Source organism: Eucyclogobius newberryi, unplaced genomic scaffold (genome assembly GCF_026437365.1).
Source record: "Eucyclogobius newberryi isolate DKJ021-1_F unplaced genomic scaffold, fEucNew1.0.hap1 SCAF_19, whole genome shotgun sequence".
In the NCBI taxonomy this organism is placed as follows: Eukaryota; Metazoa; Chordata; class Actinopteri; order Gobiiformes; family Gobiidae; genus Eucyclogobius; species Eucyclogobius newberryi.
Window position 1 is genome coordinate 22,918,247 of NW_027315823.1, and position 18,358 is coordinate 22,936,604.

The 18,358-nt window shown below is 45.4% G+C and overlaps 1 protein-coding gene across 6 annotated transcripts in view; it reads left to right on the plus strand.

Annotated features, from left to right (window-relative positions):
- eif4g3a (eukaryotic translation initiation factor 4 gamma, 3a) overlaps positions 1-18,358 on the plus strand; it is a 35,078-nt gene that overhangs the window by 8,299 nt on the left and 8,421 nt on the right. For 3 of the 6 annotated variants that reach the window (XM_072452189.1, XM_072452194.1, XM_072452193.1), the window contains exons 5-18: positions 18-50; positions 1,221-1,241; positions 2,099-2,275; positions 5,145-5,253; positions 5,335-5,495; positions 5,657-5,782; positions 7,178-7,382; positions 8,623-9,339; positions 9,695-9,786; positions 11,715-11,988; positions 12,063-12,187; positions 12,940-13,059; positions 13,307-13,462; positions 13,998-14,195. In XM_072452189.1, the coding sequence (XP_072308290.1) occupies positions 18-50; positions 1,221-1,241; positions 2,099-2,275; positions 5,145-5,253; positions 5,335-5,495; positions 5,657-5,782; positions 7,178-7,382; positions 8,623-9,339; positions 9,695-9,786; positions 11,715-11,988; positions 12,063-12,187; positions 12,940-13,059; positions 13,307-13,462; positions 13,998-14,195 (2,514 nt within the window). The remainder of the gene's footprint in view (positions 1-17; positions 51-1,220; positions 1,242-2,098; positions 2,276-5,144; positions 5,254-5,334; positions 5,496-5,656; positions 5,783-7,177; positions 7,383-8,622; positions 9,340-9,694; positions 9,787-11,714; positions 11,989-12,062; positions 12,188-12,939; positions 13,060-13,306; positions 13,463-13,997; positions 14,196-18,358) is intronic. The other 3 variants (XM_072452190.1, XM_072452191.1, XM_072452192.1) reach the window with 3 other exon arrangements.

The following is an 18,358-nucleotide window of genomic DNA, read 5'->3' on the forward strand; positions in this document are numbered from 1 at the left end:
CCTCTCCTCCCCTCCAGTTTGCTACGGGCCCTCGACAAACCCACCATCAGGTAATTATACCCCTCCTGATCTCCCCTCCTGCTCCTTGTCTTACATAGCCATTGTCAAAGTGTTTTACTGCTGTCCAAAGACTGCTGTGTGTGAGATGTGAAGGCCGTTTTAAGTGTATGGGAGTTTACACTTTCAAGCATAGTGGCCAGTTAAAGGAGCTTCTTGGATGCAGTTTGGTGTAACAAATGATGGAACAGATGGAGTTCCTATTTTATCTAATCATTCCTATTTTAATTGCACATTTAACTTCAGAGTTCTATGTTCTGGGAAGAACTTGGTTCTGGTTGTCATGTCCCTCGTACGGCATGAGCAAGTCAGCATATCGTTAGGCACTGAGCACACCCTGCCGTGACCTTTTGATTACGGTAGTTTCCTATGATATACAAATGTGTGCCACAAAAACCCTGGCTGTCACTAACTGGCGCTGCACCACCTTGTGTCATCACTGAGGTGGAGATGCAAAGCACACAGTGACTGAACAGAGGCCTTTATTCTGTCAGAGAAAACAACCATTGTCTCAATGAATTGCACTTAATGCAAAGCGGCGACTTTAAAGCTGAAATTAATTGTAACAATTCAAACACAACTCCGATTTTACAAGCGTCATCATGGCGGTTGGTTAAGTCTGCATTCAATATATAAAAGGCAAACCCAGCGGAAATGAATTACTGTCACAGCACATAACATTTGTTTGTAGTATTGTGCCAACCCTGTGATAATTTTTGTATTTCTCTAACAGAGCTGACTAGACTCAGTTTAGCTTACACACAGAGCTTCATAACAAGAATGTGGAGCAACCCGCTGCCTGTAGATTTATCAGTTGCCACGTCATCCCTAGAGGTGGCGACTTGGTCCAATGTCGCTGCAAAGAGTCTTTTTAGTAAAGTAGTCTCACAAGAAAGAGTTGCATTTGTATATCAACATTTTGATGGATAATTGTTCATTGTTGAAAGCTTCCTTTATTCAACTGCCCACACTGAGATAATCTAACAATTGTTTAGAGCATTTTGCCTTGTGTTATTTAAACTCTTTGATCAGCACATTCACTGACCCCAGTATCTGTTTCAAATAGTTTGAAATAATAATTGAGGGGTTTCCTGTCGTAATGTTTGAGTGATTGCCAGAGTCTCCTATTGGTTCTTTTCTCTCTCCTGCTTTCATAACACAAGGGAGGATTCAGGCCCATCCAGGTAACTCATCTCTGTCTCAAATCTCTGCAGATGTGCATGGCATGATGGGAATTGTCCTTAAATGACCCTGTTTAAACCACCCCTGTCTCCACTCATTGCTCCTACAGTCAGTGTACGCTCAAAGAGGCCGTTGTTACCGTCATATTCCTATGTTCACTGTGTTGTAGGGCCATAATTAGTTTAATATTTTGGGTCATTTTTGTAGCCAATTTATGCGCATGAAATGAACACAAGAAAAACACATATCTATGGGATGGGCGATATGGCAATAAAAAGCTATTTGTGATCTTGGGCCCTTTGTCAATCACCTATTTTGGTGATATTATCATATTTAGTGTATATAGTGTACAGCAGTATTTTCAATGCTTTCGGTGTAATGCTTTTCCCTGCACTTAACTGCCGGCTCCACACCTGGAATAAGGTTAATTTCTACAATAACAATGAAGCACAAACTTTCAGAAGCAGCAGATGGCTTTAGTGACTTATTTTAAAGATTCAAACTACATGAAATTAGTTCATTCTGATAAGATTGAACCCCCTATTTATGGGTTTTCACTCTGTAGAGAGTGGTTTCTACAATAGAATAAACCACTTGAGTCGCAATGTAATAGTCACACCAGATGGATCGTGCTGTGGTGGCAAGGCATACTATTTTATAAAATTTTACAATTTATAAATAGAATTTCTCTATATTCTGTTCACTTCAGTTTGGACATTTACACCAAGTATTTGTTCAGAAAGCGATAAATACGTTCTTTACCATTTATTTTGTGTACTGTAATATAGAGTTGGTGTTTATAAGAATCACAATGAAACAATGATTTCTAATCAGTATTTTGTCTGTCTCTCTCCTATAGTTTTTCCAGAGGGCTCAGATGCAGAGTACACGGCCTACCATACCCACAAACACAGCCTCTATACGGCCCAACTCGCAAACTCCCACTGCAGTCTATCCCACCAATCAGCCCATCATGATGACCATGCCACCTATGCCTTTCCCCTCACCACAAGCAACACAGTACTACATCCCACAGGTCAGTTTCACTCAACATCCAATTAGTTGACTGACTTTTGCAAACTCTGCTTGAAGCTGGAGCCTTTTCCTTGTGTTCCCCAATTTACAATATACAATGTATTGTAAAAGCAGCACTTTGGGACAAAATCAGTGTGCTTTACATCCAATTCTAGAGCATTTATATACCGTAACCCTGGAAGAAAGAGCTTGAATTGCCATTACATGTTACATTTTAGGATGAGACCAAACTATGTGTGCTGAAAAAGTGGTGCAACCAGCTATAAAATGAATGCACTGTCCCCAACTCCCTGTTAAGGCTTCTTGATTCCTGATTCCATTCACAATTCAGGACCAACAATATTGGAGTGTTTCTGCATCTTTACAGCAGTTTGGTGAAATGTTTTACTGGAAACACTTACTTTTCCGGAGTATAAGCCAAAAAATGCATAATAGAGAAGAAAAGAGTATGAAATGCGGTTGCAAGTGTAAAAATAACAAATAATATCACATATGTCGCTCCGCAGTATAAGTATAAGTCGCACCCTGGCCAAAACTTTGGCCTTATATTATTATTACTTATAGTCTGGAAAGTACGGTACACGTATTTGACCACTGTCTGCCTGTTCCATGCATACGCTTGGTCGCAGTGCAGTTCTGTGCCTGTGTGTGCCGCCTGGCAACCTTGCCCCACCTCTCACTCAGAACTCTTCTCGCACAAATAGAGGAAGAAGTTGGAAGTGCATAGAATAGACACTGCGCTGTCAAGCAGGTCACGTGCACCTAGGCATGTATGTGCGGAGATGCTGCACAGATGCCGCACAACTCGCTCAGTGGACTGTCAGGACTAGTGTTGTCCGTATCGCACGCTCCACGTGGATCTTTCTTACACCACTTAAGAGCTTTCATGTACTTTTTCAGACCGATTCAAACCTGTTGTCCATATTACATTGCATTTCAATAACATAGTTAAACATTTTAATATTTGCAGGGCTGGTGGGTTGATAAAACGGATGCTATGTTGCAAAGCGGTCAGAGAACTCAAACATTGTGGGGTCCATGAGTTTGAAAAAAAAAAAAGACCCGCTCGTCACTAGTGGTTGCGTTGATGTTTCAATTTTGTTTTTCAACAGACGGATAAGTCAGTCGAGCTTTATTAAACACATCAGATCAACATTGTTCAACATCTTAACACACTCTGATGTCGCTAAAAGACACATTAGCGTATTCACAACCATTCTCAGACCAGCTCACTTATAACATGTAAAATACAACACAATACACTCACTTTTTCAGTTCTTCCCTCGTCCACAAATCCCTCAAATTCTTCATCTTCAGTGTCCAAGTTTAACAGTTGGGCTAGATGCAGTACATCCCAGGATCCATCTCCGAGTCACGCGGCAGTTCAGTGATGATTCCGGCCTTCGTGAAAGCTCGGGCCACTTGGGCCCAGAGTTTAAAGTCTGCGTAGTAAGCGTGTCTCTTCCAATAATATAATAGATCCATGGTCTCTTGGCAGGAGCCATCTTGGGGTCCTTTATTTAGGTGTCCGCGTTGTTCCTGACTTATAATGTAGGATATTTTATTAACTTTTTCTTGGTTGGCCAGAGTTATATGATATCCTGTATAATGTCCTTTAACTAGATTAATGAAAGATAGATGAGTTTATATCATATTATGGAATCTTCCAGACAAAGCAAGAACAATTTTATGAGAAAATCAGGTGAAGGACCCTCAACTAGAAATCTAACATGGTGCACCTTAATCATCAAACTGCCTCATTTCACCTGAGGAGCCTAACGTTCTGTGGGCCTATAGCCTACTCCCTGTTTGAGAACCACTGCTTTAAACCGACTTTAACATACACAATACAGAGTACAGCTTCAAATAGGCCTAGTATTTGAGGGTTATGGCCCTCATTACTGCAATGAGTCTGGGAATGGCCCATGTTTAGACAGCTCTGAGCTAGAGACCCGCACGGGACTGTCTTTAGATGAATAAACTGAATTGAACTAATCCCACTGAAACGGAGCGAGAAATGTATGACACTCATTCATAAAGTTTCACTAGCGTTGTTCTACTCACATGGTTCAAGTGTCCTGTGATAACACACCCACCTGATGCAGAGCTCTCCTCCTCCCATCTCCACCTGCGAGTGGTCACGCATACACCGCGCGCACTGCCACGCAAATCTGCCTGATCCTGTGGGCAATCCCAGCCGCCACAGGTCTCTAGTCAGGGCCGACACAGCTAAGGCAGGGGCTGACGGGGCCCGGCGGCGCAGTTCGGCCCACACAGGCCCATTTAGCCATCAGCCCACCAGTAAAATCCCTGTATGCCAGGGTTAGGGTCTAGTCCTTATCTGTCACTCACTGAATCACATTGTATAGATTTTAATGTGTTTAGTTTATTTTCAATTCAGAGTGGATTTTTTAATTTGTGCGCGGAGCCCACAAGGAACAATAGAGGGAACAGTGGTTGTGAGTTCTCAGCTTACTGCTTTGATAGTAAAGGGCTGACTGTCCAAAATTGTGGGCTTTTCTAGTATTGATTTGAGGTGCTTTTCATAACTCATTTCAGTAGCCAGATTGTTAAAATATTTGAAAGTTTAATTGAGAAAACATATATGACGGAAGCTTTTAGAACTGGTATCCACGGTTTTAATTGCTTGGCTGTAAGTGAACCAATGCTCTTTGTGGTTGAGGGAGCTGCATAAGCCCATGCTGTCAGAAATATGAAAGTGATATTATTCCATGCATATATTATAGGGCCATTTGTTTGAAATTAATTTAGTTTGTTTTTAGATGAAGGAATAACATAGTAAAAAGCTAAAAATATTGGACTAGGGGCAAGTATTAATTTGCTCTCCTTCTGTTTTTTCTTTCTTTTAGTATCGCCCCAGTACGCCTTATGTGGGACCTCAGCAGTATTCTGTACCGCCTCCAGGGTCCGGCACGTTTTATCCTGGTCCTGGGCCAGGGGAGTACTCTACCCCATACCGTGAGTTTACTAATATTATGAAACCTAACACACTGTATTGTCCAATCATAACAGAATGTTTTCTTGCATTTTCGTAAGCAGATCCCCTCAGGTATCATCCGCCTGTTTCACCCTCGGTCCCTGCTCCTGTGCCCACCGCGGGTCCCCCCTATTACCCTGGACAGACTGTATACCCCCCTTCGCCCCCCATTATAGTGCCTACACCACAGCAACCTCCACCAGCTAAGCGAGAGAAGAAAACAGTGAGTATTTTATTCCTTTCTGAATAATTAAAATATGATGAATTGACACAATTGGCATTTGTAATAATATACTTATAGTATAGATACAGTACACTAGATATTTTTTATTTAAGACTTTGGAGCTTTATTGAGTTCTGCTTATTGTTCCATTTTTCTCCCAGATCCGTATCCGTGACCCCAATCAGGGTGGCAGGGACATCACCGAGGAGATCATGGCTGGAGGCACAGGGAGTAGGAATTCAACACCTCCGGTTGGTCCACCACCTTCAACCCCAACCCCTCCACAGGTACATAAGTTCTTAAAATGACTGTTGGTCATATCCAACAGAATATATCTTAAGCAACAAAGGAACACCTCATGATTTCCAGTACAGCTGCTACTTTTTTCTTAATATCACATCCAAGTTTCATATAGCGGAGTGACACATTCTTTAGAATATAAAGGCACCAGAGTGTGGCACCAAAAATTAGGCTAGTGCGACTAAATTAAATCTTAAGATTTGACCTTGTTAGCATATGCTGTGGGTGACTGTCAGTGTGCGTTTTTGTCTAAATGCTGGCCGCACGGTTTAAAATGGTTAGCACGCTCGCCTTACTGCAAGAAGGTCCTTGGTTCGACTCCAAGGCGTTGCGAGGGCTTTCTGTGTGAGGTTAGATGTTCTCCTCATGTCTGCATAGGTTTCCCCTATTGGGGAAATCTTCATGGTATGATAACCTTGACCAAGTTTGTGTATTTTATAATGCTTAAAACAAGTACTTTTAACTAAAAAAGTGTTCATATGCTTCTTAGTTGTACCACTTTGCAAAGATTTTGAAAAACACAATACATTATCGGGGCAAAACAAGTGATGCCAATACTGGGAAAACCCATGTTCTTATCTGTTAACTTAAGGCTATGAGGAGTGATGCTGTTTCCATAGACCTAGTGAAAAAATGAATTCCTATCCCCTACCATTGATGTTGTATAGGTTCCCCTAAAAAATGAAATTCAAAATCGCAGTGGGACTATCCTGGTTAGATAAAGAATAAATAAATAGACTCTGGCTACCAGCCCAGCGCTGCACTGCCAGCTCAAACTTTCTACTGTCACTCGTTATGGATTGTCACAACCTCCTCATTTCCCCAGCCAGTGCTGCGCTAGAGCACAGCCTGCACCGTGGCCCCACCAACTCGCCTCTGTTTTGGATTCTTTGGGAGCAATTGCCAGTGACTGTCCCTTAGCTTTGTTTCATCATGGGCAGCGTAATATCAAGTCCTGTCGTTATTCATAACTCGAAACCGCTGCAAAGTGTCTGTATAAGTGTAACTAAAACAAAAGTTAGTCTGGAGCTCTAAATAAATCCTTCTAAATCCTAATAACTTCATAAAGGTGGCGACACAGTGGAGTAATATTATGCTGGGTCTAGTGATCTCTTTTTGCCTCTGTCTGTGGATGTTAACAGTGTTTCCTCTCTTTTCCTATTCTTTTACCCTATCTTTATTCTATTTATTTATTTTCATTCTGTTTTGGCATTGTTCTGACTTTTTCTTCCTTCTGTTGTTGTTTATTTACAATTTTTTCCTTGTCCCATACCTCATTGGACTCCTTATTGTTTGCTATCTTGGGCATTGGGCTTGCTTGAACATTGTTCTTGCACTTGCTACATCTTTGTGCCTATCGTTCTGGTTTTCTGTGTTGCTAGTTTTTATGGCCGCATCCTCATTATCCTCACATTTTCTACCTCAAAACACAGCAGCAGCCGAGCAACAGCCAGACTCCGGAGCAGCAGTCCCAGCCCTCACAGCCGCAGCAGGCCCATTCTGGAGGCTTCACGCTGGACTCCCCACATTTACCAAGGCCTCAAACACCCATGGCTTCTGGAGCTTCAGATGTCAAAACAACCCCAGGTCTGACTCAAATCTTTACTTCTAAAGAAGACCCATTATGCTTTTTTCATCTAACATTTCACATTATGTTATGCAATTATGTATGTATTAAATATACATCATTTATTAGAAAAGGGGCTTTTGATAATGTCTGGTCATCAATCAACCGCATGGGTTTAGGCTGGTTTATGCTTCTCCGTCAAATCCACGCAGAACTACCCGATGCAGCCAATTGCAAAACATCCGGCTTTCTTTTTGTTGGGGAGGTCTCCGTGGATTTGACGGAGAAGCATAAACCAGCCTTTAAATGAATACTCGTGCGTCATGCAGCAGTGCGCATATGGCGCAGCGTGCAGCCAGAGTGGATGCAGGAGCAGGCTTTCATTCTCTGAGCAGTTTGGACAGTGTGAGGAAGGGAAACGTGCAGAAGAGAGCAGCGAGGATAACTACAGGGTTTGTGAGGTGCCACTTTTAAACCGTTGACAAAAATCATTAAGTGCTTTGCATTTTAACTTTCCTTATGCAACCATTCAAAAAGCACATTTCTTCCACAAAATAAGACGCAAGAACTTTCACTGGCCCATGGCTTTTTTTACATTAAGGCACGCATGAAATGGTCACTTTTTAATTAGTAAATCACCAGCGTGTGTGCGTACCTGTAAATGAGTGACGTGCATTCTGTGGATACAATGGGAAACCATTTGGCTCAGTCTGAGTGCATAACTACATACGGCTGATAGACGACACATTTGGCGCTGAACCTCCATGTTTTTAACTAGAAGACAAGTAGGAGAGCTCCTAGTTCCATGTGTGTTTACAGAAACAAGCGGGTGCTCTGTGTTGTTGTCTACTCCAGGAGCAGGCAAGGTGTGAGCGGGAGCAGGCGGTGGATACATCGAGACTTAAAGGACCACATCAGAGCGTTTTAACCAAGAGGGTTTTATAAGGAGCTTAAACAACGCTACTGCAATAACTTACGGATCATCTACCACAAAGCAAATGTGATGGCAATTTAAAGTGTGGTCGATGCGTCTGATCGGCCCATTTGGCAGATAACCCGATTATGTGATTTTTGCCCAGATCTGCCCGATCATGATCAACGGTTGATCGATCGGAGCACCTCTGATTTTCATATATTTTGATACTATTATTCACTGTTGTATGTTGCACCTTAATGCTAAAGCAAGTTCCTAGTTTGTGAATTCTGTTCACTGTCGATGTTAATAAACACTTTGCGGTTTCTGATTCTGATTACCCCCAGATGCTACGTCAAAGCTGGAGCCAGTTGTTCAGAAGTCTTCCTCACCATCGCTCGTTTCGTCTGAAGTCTCTGTTGAAAGACTTGAAGCTAATGCTCCTGTACCTGAGCAGTCTGCAACGGTGCAACTTGAGCTTTCATTCCCCGCACCTCAGACCACCGTCTCACTCACGGCCTCCCACAGCCGTCTCTCTCACTCACCCTCACCCCAGGGAGCAGAACCCAAACAAATCCCTAATACAGACAAACCAGTTTCAGACCCTCCACGGACTCTGACGCCCTCTCCAGTTCCTCTTCCTAAAACGTTAAATGGCCTTCCTGACCCTGTGGCTGAGGAGGACATGCCAGCCCATGAGCCGGTTCTATCTTCAGTCCTCTCACCTCAGCTTGCAGCCCCAGACTTCAGAGAGGCCTCCTCTGATATTCTCCCCCCAGACGTGAGGCCCGAGGTTCCCATTGTGGCTGCTGTGTTGTCCCCTGTAGCACCGGTGTCTGTTGTGCCAGTCACGGTCACCTCCAGCCCCTCCCCTGTTCTACCCATGATGCTTCCTCCGGGCCTACCACCTCTTGTGCAGGCCACGTCAGAGGCAGATGGACCTCGCCAGCCTTTGGACTCCAAAGACGTGACCCCTCGAGTGGGTACAGAGGCTCGCAACAGTATCTCCGAAAGCAAAACAGAGTTCCAGCCACAAGTTACCACCACGACAAGCCCCATAACAGGTACAAGCCTGCTCCAGTATCACTTTTGCCAAAGCAAAGTGATTATTTTTGTGTTTTTGTTCATTTGTGTTATCACTTGCACATAAAAGTACACTTAAGAAAATCCTAACACGTGTGTTTTTCCAGGAACAGATTGGCATCAACGTGTTTTCTTTTATCTTTAATAAAATTTAATTACTGTGAGACAATAACTTAATCTTAAATATCCATATTTTAAGTTAAGAAGCATGCAACAAGATGAGATAGACATTGAGTTGTTGGCACGTGTTAGCTGTTTAAGATTTACAGACCTATCGAATTCAAAGAGTGTTGAATGAGCCTCACTGACCATATTAAATGCAATACTTGTCTTTAGTTATTCAGACTACTTCTACGATACCAAAGACCTGGACGAAACCAAATGAAGGCATCTCTACAGCAGCAGAGACACTTGAGAATGAAGAGGACGTAAGGAAAACATTTATTTCAAACCACCAGAGAAAATACATTTCTTTAATTAAAGGCGCAATGGACGATTTTTCGGTGATTTGAGAACGCAGGCGGAAGTGCGCATCCGCACTCCCCGTGCGGACTGATAGAACACACGTGCGTTTGTTTATTAGCGCAACGGAGCGCATCGCATCGCTCGTCTCCCGTAGATTTCTGTCCACTTCTGCGAACTGTCTTTCTCATCTTCATTTTGCCCCGTACACTTAGGGAACTATATTATGATAGATCCATGCGCTTAGGCACGCGGAAACGTGGGGACGAACCGCGCGCGGCTGCAGGTGAGCGATAGGTGCGTTTTATGATTGGTACGTGGCAGGACTAATGATTTATCCACGCCACGAGGAAATATGATTCAAAAATGTGCTGAAAAAAATCGTCCATTCCACCTTTAAGTATACATTGTAATATGTGTTTGTCTGTTCATCACCACATAAAAAAGCCTGTCTAATTCACAGAATGAATCCTTTACCAGATGATCAAAGACAGAATGGAGGTTTCGTTGAGCAGACTAATGGCACACAATGGGAATGGTTAATGTGGAAACCGTTTCCACATGTATGGTGAAGGGAGTGCTCAAAAATGACTTGAGGGTGTTATTGTCCAGGAATTACACAAGTACTTATCCATCGTCTCCCTGCTCCCCCTATATGTCAACCACTCTGGTCTCCATTTGGGGTTTCTCACTATGAAAGTAATGTCCACTAACAAATAATGATGCTACGCTTATTAGCTTTCTTCTGCTTTGTATTATGAGTGGGGATGTAATAGTGACAGAAATATTGTGATGTTGCAGAGTAATATTGTAGGCTTTTACAATATAGTAGATCACCGGTATACACTTTGTCGCATTGTAACGAGGTCCAATTAGAGAAAATTTCCAAAAGCCCAGATCATGGCATTTCTGCCACTTTTATGTTATAACATACGTAAAGAGTATTATAATAAGCCTTGTTATTTTCCACAATTGACCAATTATGTAATATATCAAATAGTCTAAGGATGATTTCAAAATGAATAAAAAAAAATGTTTTGCTCTTTTTAAAGTTGATTTAAGGTAGAATATAAATCTGACATGAGATGTGGAGCAGAATTCTGCTTTTGTTCTGAACAGAACATCACACACTGGACTCTTGACTTTCTTCTGCAACCACAATGCGCCGATGTGATTGGCTGATTGCTGTTACATGCAAAACCTTTGCATTCCTCTCGTTGCTCTAAATAGCGTAACAGTTTATTATTGCAACTGTCATCAGTCTGTGCTGCGCTCATGGGTGCGGGTCGGGCTCATGGGTGCGGGTCGGGCTCATGGGCGCGGGTCGGGCTCATGGGCGCGGGTCGGGCTCATGGGCGCGGGCCGGGCTCATGGGCGCGGGCCGGGCTCATGGGCGCGGGCCGGGCTCATGGGCGCGGGCCGGGCTCCTGCGTGTTTGGAGCGAGAGGGAGAGAGAGAGGACTTGAAGGAAACACGAAAACTGGGGCTGCACTTGGGTCTGGATCAGGACCAGAGTCTGCCTATTAGTGACCATGATCCTTTGCTCCATTTCAGTGCAGACAGAAACAAAAAATGCATGTAGTACAATTAATACAGTGAGATTTGCATATTGCTACGTCCCCAACTATGAGGAAAGATCATTAGCTGTTCACTTTAAACAACTAATTATTTGGATGAAGTATTTCCAATTGATGACGGGTACAGTTGCATTTGTGTGGTGGATATTGTTCATGTCTGAGAATAAAGGCTTCTTTGGATCCAGGTCCAATGCTCTCCGTGCATCACCAGTGACCTTTTAAAAGTTACATTTCTTGTTCTTAGATACTTGTTTTGCCGCGTTGCAAAAACAGAAATGGAACCAGAAAGGCTGTAATTGGATGTTTTCTGCACACAGGATGAAGCTTGCCCAGTCGAGGAGTCTGTTGGAGAGCAGAGCGGGCGGTCGGATACTTTGAGCAGCAGCCCAGTACCATCAGTCGTTGACTCTACCCCCTGCGACTGCAGCCCAGACCCTGATGGAAACCCTGCTGGTCCGGAGGAGAATGGTAACGCTGAAATTGAGCCAATGAGGAACGGAGCAGGCCACATATCTGAAACTGAGAGCAGCGACAGTGGAATGACACCTGAGGAAAAGGAGAGCTCCACTGAGGCTCCTCCAGAGATAGAAGGTGGGTGTCCTTTGTGCTAAAATAGTTTACAGTACAGTTTATGTTTATCTAAACCTACCTTCTAACTCCCCCAGACCTGACTGAGGCCACTGGAAAGCGACAGTATAACAGAGATTTCCTATTAGGCTTCCAGTTTATGCCGGCATGTGTACAGAAACCTGAGGGCCTACCACCAATCAGTGATGTTGTTCTAGACAAGGTGAGTATGTTCTAGGGCATATTTATTGGACTATAGTAAGTTTTCCAGTTGTAAGTTGTCTTTTACTTGCTTTCCTAACCTATTTTTATCCCTGAAGAATTTACTCACATTTTACATTGACTTTCATTTTAAAAAACAAACCACAATTTGTTTTAGTTGGTGCGGTGAAACTTTGACCTACCGTACTTTCAGGCTCTTGACCCATGATTTGGTAAAAATGTCTTGTGAGATGTAGATGCATTTGGTTGGCTCACACTACTTAGGGTGGAGTCTATGGCCAGTAGAAATACTGTTTTGATTAAAATCCCACTGCTATTATGTCATGCTTGGCAGTGCTAAAGACTTTTTGCCCCACCCCCACATCTGTAAAGAGGACAACCAGACCAGCACTCCAGCAAATGGGGCCGGTGTACACTTCACGTATTCTTCATTTTTCAAGTTACGCACAACTAAAAGACATGAAGTTTCATCAGTTTCCCCCAAATAATCTCCATACTTATAGAAATACATTTTTCTTGTTAAATGTGCACTGTGTAACTTTTCTGGTGGAGGGATAAACACTTTTTTTTTACAGGAAAAGCAACAGCAGGTTCTTGGAGAAAAGCTGGTGGTGGAAAAGTTACATAGTGCACTTTAGAAAATATGCTTGTGTCTTTGCTGGTACTTCTAGTCCTATTAACCCATTGGGCTAGCTCACTGCTCCCCCTGCTGTCCATGATGATGATATGCACGTTGTCTGTGGCATGTTGCAGATGAACCAAAATAAGTTGCCAACTCGAGTGGTGGATTCCAGGGTGATTTCCAGAGGACCAGATTTTACACCCGCCTTTGCAGATTTTGGCCGACAGATGAGTGGGGGCCGCGGTGCCGCTGTAAGTGACACACAAATACAACAGCTTTCTCATCACGAGTTACAAAAACTATTATCACCCTCAGTTTTTTCATACAATGAATCACAAACACAAAATCTTACCTGCTCTGTACCTCATACATAATTATATTCTCATGGTAAACATCAGGTTTATTTGACTATTGAGGCAAACACTCTTGCTGTGGGTAAATGCTCAGAATAGTGCACATTGCTCTTGTATTTTTCAAACGTATGACTTCTTTTTACAGCTCATGAACATTGGCTCTCGACGGCCGCCTCCCAGGAAAATCATCATGAACGTGTCGGTTAATGATGATATACAACTGAAAAAGGCTGAGAATGCCTGGAAACCTGGTATGAAGAGAGAGGCCCCCCCAGATAACCCAGATACACTTGATACACAGGTAAACAAAAAGCCATTTTTGAATTTTTGTCACCATATTTAAAGGAATAATAGAAGATTTTTTTGCGCCAAATCTGAATCTCATTTCCTCGTGGCATGGACAGCCGAGTAGTTCTCCCACATGTCAATCATTCCCTGCGTGCTACGGCACACCTGCTGCCTCGTTCCCAGGATCGCAGCACGTTTCCCTGGCTGCGCATGCGTGGTCGATATGCTGGTGTGTGTTTAGTAAAGCGAGCAGCGAGTACAGTACGAAAATGGCCGAGGGACGACACAGAAAGATTGTGTTCGAGCTCCTCAGAAGAGACGGAAATCTGCGGGAACAAGAGATGCGATTCGTCACGCTAATAAACAAACGCACCTGTAGCAGCGGAGCTGTAGCATGCTTCCGCACGAGGTTTGATGGTAGAAAGAACAGGAGGGTGGGGGATGAGTGCGCACATGCGCATTTTTAATAAAAGGGACTAACAGTTGCTCGAGTTCTCAAATCTGCAAAAAAATCCTCAATTATTCCTTTAATTCTTATTTTCTTGTAGGAGCTCTTTAAGAAGGTCCGCAGCATCCTGAACAAACTCACGCCTCAGAAGTTCAACCAGCTGATGAAACAGGTGACGGACCTGACTATCGACACTGAAGAGAGGCTTAAAGGGGTCATTGACCTGGTCTTTGAGAAGGCTATAGACGAGCCCAGCTTCTCCGTTGCCTATGGAAACATGTGCCGTTGTCTTGCCATGGTAAGCTTGAAATTTCGTAAACTATGTCATGGCCCAAGATAATTTACGCATTCTAATGTACTAACTGTCCTGAGTGGTCTTTTACATGTCTGCTCTCCTCTAAAGGCTGCAGTTAGGGATGGGACGCTATGATTTTTTAATAGCTAATGTGACCAAAAACACCACCGTTTGACTTATAATGTATAATATATATTTTTGAGCTTTTAACCATTGTTTTTCCTCATCAATAATATACTCGAATAATGTAAGTTATAAACATCCATCCATCCATCCATTTTCTGCCGCTTATCTGGGGCCGGGTCGCGGGGGCAGCAGTCTGAGCAGGGACTCCCAGACTTTCTTCTCCCCAGACACTTCCTCCAACTCCTCCGGGGGGATCCCGAGGCGTTCCCAGGCCAGCCGGGAGACATAGTCTCTCCAGAGTGTCCTGGGTCTTCCCCGGGGCCTCTTCCCGGTGGGACATGCCTGAAACACCTCCCGAGGGAGGAGCCCAGGAGGCATCCGGAACAGATGCCCGAGCCACCTCAGCTGGCTCCTCTCGACGTGGAGGAGCAGCGGCTCTACTCCGAGCTCCCCCCGTGTGGCCGAGCTCCTCAACTTATCTCTAAGGGAGCGCCCAGCCACACGGCGGAGGAAACTCATTTCGACCGCTTGTATCTGCGATCTTGTTCTTTCGGTCACTACCCAAAGTTCATCATGACCATAGGTGAGGGTAGGAACGTAGACCGACCGGTAAATAGAGAGCTTTGCCTTTCGGCTCAGCTCCGTCTTCACCACAACGGTCCGATGCAGCGACTGCATCACTGCAGCCGCTGCACCGATCCGCCTGTCGATCTCACGCTCCATCCTTCCCTCACTCGTGAACAAGACCCCGAGATACTTGAACTCCTCCACTTGGGGCAAGGACTCCCCACCCACCTGAAGAGGGCAAGCCACCTTTTTCCGGTCGAGAATCATGGCCTCGGATTTGGAGGTGCTGATTCTCATCCCAGCCGCTTCACACTCGGCTGCAAACCGTCCCAGTGCATGCTGCAGGTCCGGGTTTGATGGAGCCATCAGGACAACATCGTCTGCAAACAGTAGAGATGGAATCCTGTGGTCCCCAAACCGGACACCCTCCGACCCCTGACTGCGCCTAGAAATTCTGTCCATAAAAATTATGAACAGAACCGGTGACAAAGGGCAGCCCTGGCGGAGTCCAACATGCACTGGGAACAGGTCTGACTTACTGCCGGCAATGCGAACACGGCTCCTGCTCCGGTCATAAGGCCCGTCCACACCGCCGCGGCCGAAGCGTCCAGTTTACATTCAAAGTCTATGGTAAACGCGCGTCGAGCACGTAGTGCGTTATCCGCGGCGAGATTTCTTCGTTTTTGCGGCGCGATTGGTGCGTTTTTTACGCTCTCGACGCTTTGAGCGCGCATATCAGGCAGCCGAGGCGACGAAAGCGGCTACGCGACGCGTTCAAATATGTTGAGGTCTCAGGCAGCTGAAGCGTAGCAGCAGCCGCAGCAGCCAATCAGAGCTGTCGCTCCAGTGACGTACGTACGTATTGCCCCTCGCATTTCCGGTATTCCCCGTGGAATTCCCCAAGAAGCGCCACTTTTTCCTTGCTCGTCAACAATGGCAGACAAAAGACTGATTGTGGCTGTTTGTGGGAGAAAGGAGCTGTACGATGTATTCACGTTGGAATACAGAGACAGAAACGAGCCCGGCGCCTCCGTGTGAGAGTTTTGAAAACCAAAAACGCTCTTGATATCCGCCATTTTACACAATGAACAAACAACTCCACTGCTCATGCGACAACACCTCTACTGCGCATGTGCGCAGACAGCTCAAGCGCCGCACTGTGTACAGTGGCCGGGGCGTCGATAGCGCGCGTCCGGTGCGTAAACCTTTCAAATGTACACGCACTCAAATTCTGCGTCGGGCGCGATTAGGCCGCGGCGGTCTGTACGTAGCTTTACAGGGACCGGACAGCCCTGAGCAAAGGGCCCCGGACCCCGTACTCCCGGAGCACCCCCCAAAGGACACCCCGAGGGACACGGTCGAAAGCCTTCTCCAGATCCACAAAGCACATGTGGACTGGTTGGGCAAACTCCCATGAACCCTCGAGCACCCGATGGAGGGTATAGAGCTGGTCCAGTGTTCCACGACCGGGACGAAAACCACTCTGCTCCTCCTGAATCCGAGGTTCGACTATCGGTCGGATTCTCCTCTCCAGTACCTTGGAATAGACCTTACCCGGGAGAATGAGGAGTGTGATCCCTCTGTAGTTGGAACACACCCTCCGGTCCCCCTTCTTGAACAGAGGGACCACCACCCCGGTCTGCCAGTCCAGAGGCACGGTCCCCGAACGCCACGCGATGTTGCAGAGACGTGTCAACCAAGACAGTCCTACAACATCCAGATACTTTAGGTACTCAGGGCGGATCTCATCCACCCCCGGAGCCCTGCCACCGAGGAGTTTGCGAACAACCTCAGCGACTTCAGCTTGGGTGATGGATGAGCCAGCCTCCGAGTCCCCGGTCTCTACTTCCTCTTCGGAAGACGTGACTGAGGGATTAAAGGAGATCCTCAAAGTATTTCTTCCACCGTCCGACGACATCCCCAGTCGAGGTCAGCAGGCCTCCACCCGCACCGTAAACGGTGTTGGTGAGACACTGCCTCCCCTCCTGAGGCGCCGGACGGTTTGCCAGAATTTCTTTGGTGCCGACCGATAGTCCTCCTCCATGGCCTCCCCGAACTCCTCCCAGGCCCAAGTTTTTGCCTCTGCGACAGCACGAGCCGTGGCTCGCCTGGCCTGCCGATACCTGTCGATGACCTCTGGAGACCCACAAGCCAGAGTGGCCTGATAGGCCTCCTTCTTCAGTCTGACGGCATCCCTTACTTCCGGTGTCCACCACCGGGTTCGGGGGTTGCCGCCACGACAGGCACTGGAGACCTTGCCATCACAGACAGCTCTGAGCAGCCGCATCAACAATGGAGGCGGAGAACATGGTCCACTCGGACTCAATGTCCCCAACCTCCCCCGGGACATGGGAGAAGCTCTCCCGGAGGTGCGAGTTGAATACCCTACTGACAGAGGGCTCCACTAGACGTTCCCAACAGACCCTCACAATGCGCTTGGGTCTGCCAAGTCTGTCCGGCTTCCTCCTCCGCCAGCGGATCCAACTCACCACCAGGTGGTGATCGGTTGACAACTCTGGCCCTCTCTTCACCCGAGTGTCCAAGACACGCAGCCGGAGGTCTGATGACACGACAACAAAGTCGATCATTGACCTCCGGCCTAGGGTGTCCTGGTGCCATGTGCACTGATGAACACCCTTGTGCTTGAACATGGTGTTCGTTATGGACAATCCGTGGCTAGCACAGAAGTCCAATAACAGATCGGGGAAGCCGTTCTTCCCGATCACCCCTCTCCAGGTGTCACTGTCATTTCAAACTAAAAAGGTGTTGATATGCTGCTTGGTTGGGAAAACTAAAAGTTATTAGGCCAAACATAAGATGAGGCAAGTTTATTTGTAAAACACAATTCGTACACAAGGCAATTCAAAGTGCACAACAGGAAAAATGCATTAAAATTACAAAGACTTGACAGAAATCACATAAGAGTTTAAGACATCCTTCATAAAGCCTACAATGCCGATATACTAGGATAGGCATACTGTACATGGATTCAAATGTATTTTTGGACTGCTCTTTGGTTTAAATCTGCATTTCTGGTCATCTGTTCATTAAGCTGTGAGGAGTGCTGCTTTTTCCACAGACCCAGGGAAATAACTGTCGATACAGTCAAAAGCACATGCATACAATATTAGAACCATGGCTTTTGAATACCACGTTATGCCTTAATATGGGTAATCCTCCCACCCCTAGTTGCAGTATAAACCTAAATGTTGCAGCATAGATAAATGTGTTCGTGAATAGTCATTGTCAGGGAATCTGTTAACTCTTCCTTTGATCTGCCCTGTCTCTGGCCCCAAGCAGTCGGGATTGACTTAAGTTTATCTATTATTAATGTGTTAAAATTACCAGTAATGCTGCCAAACCTAGGTGACCAAACTAGATTTCTTGAATGAAAATTAATGCATGGCATGTTAAATAGGTACTTTTTAAGATCTTTTATCATGTTTACTGCTGCATAACGTATTTGCTAACCA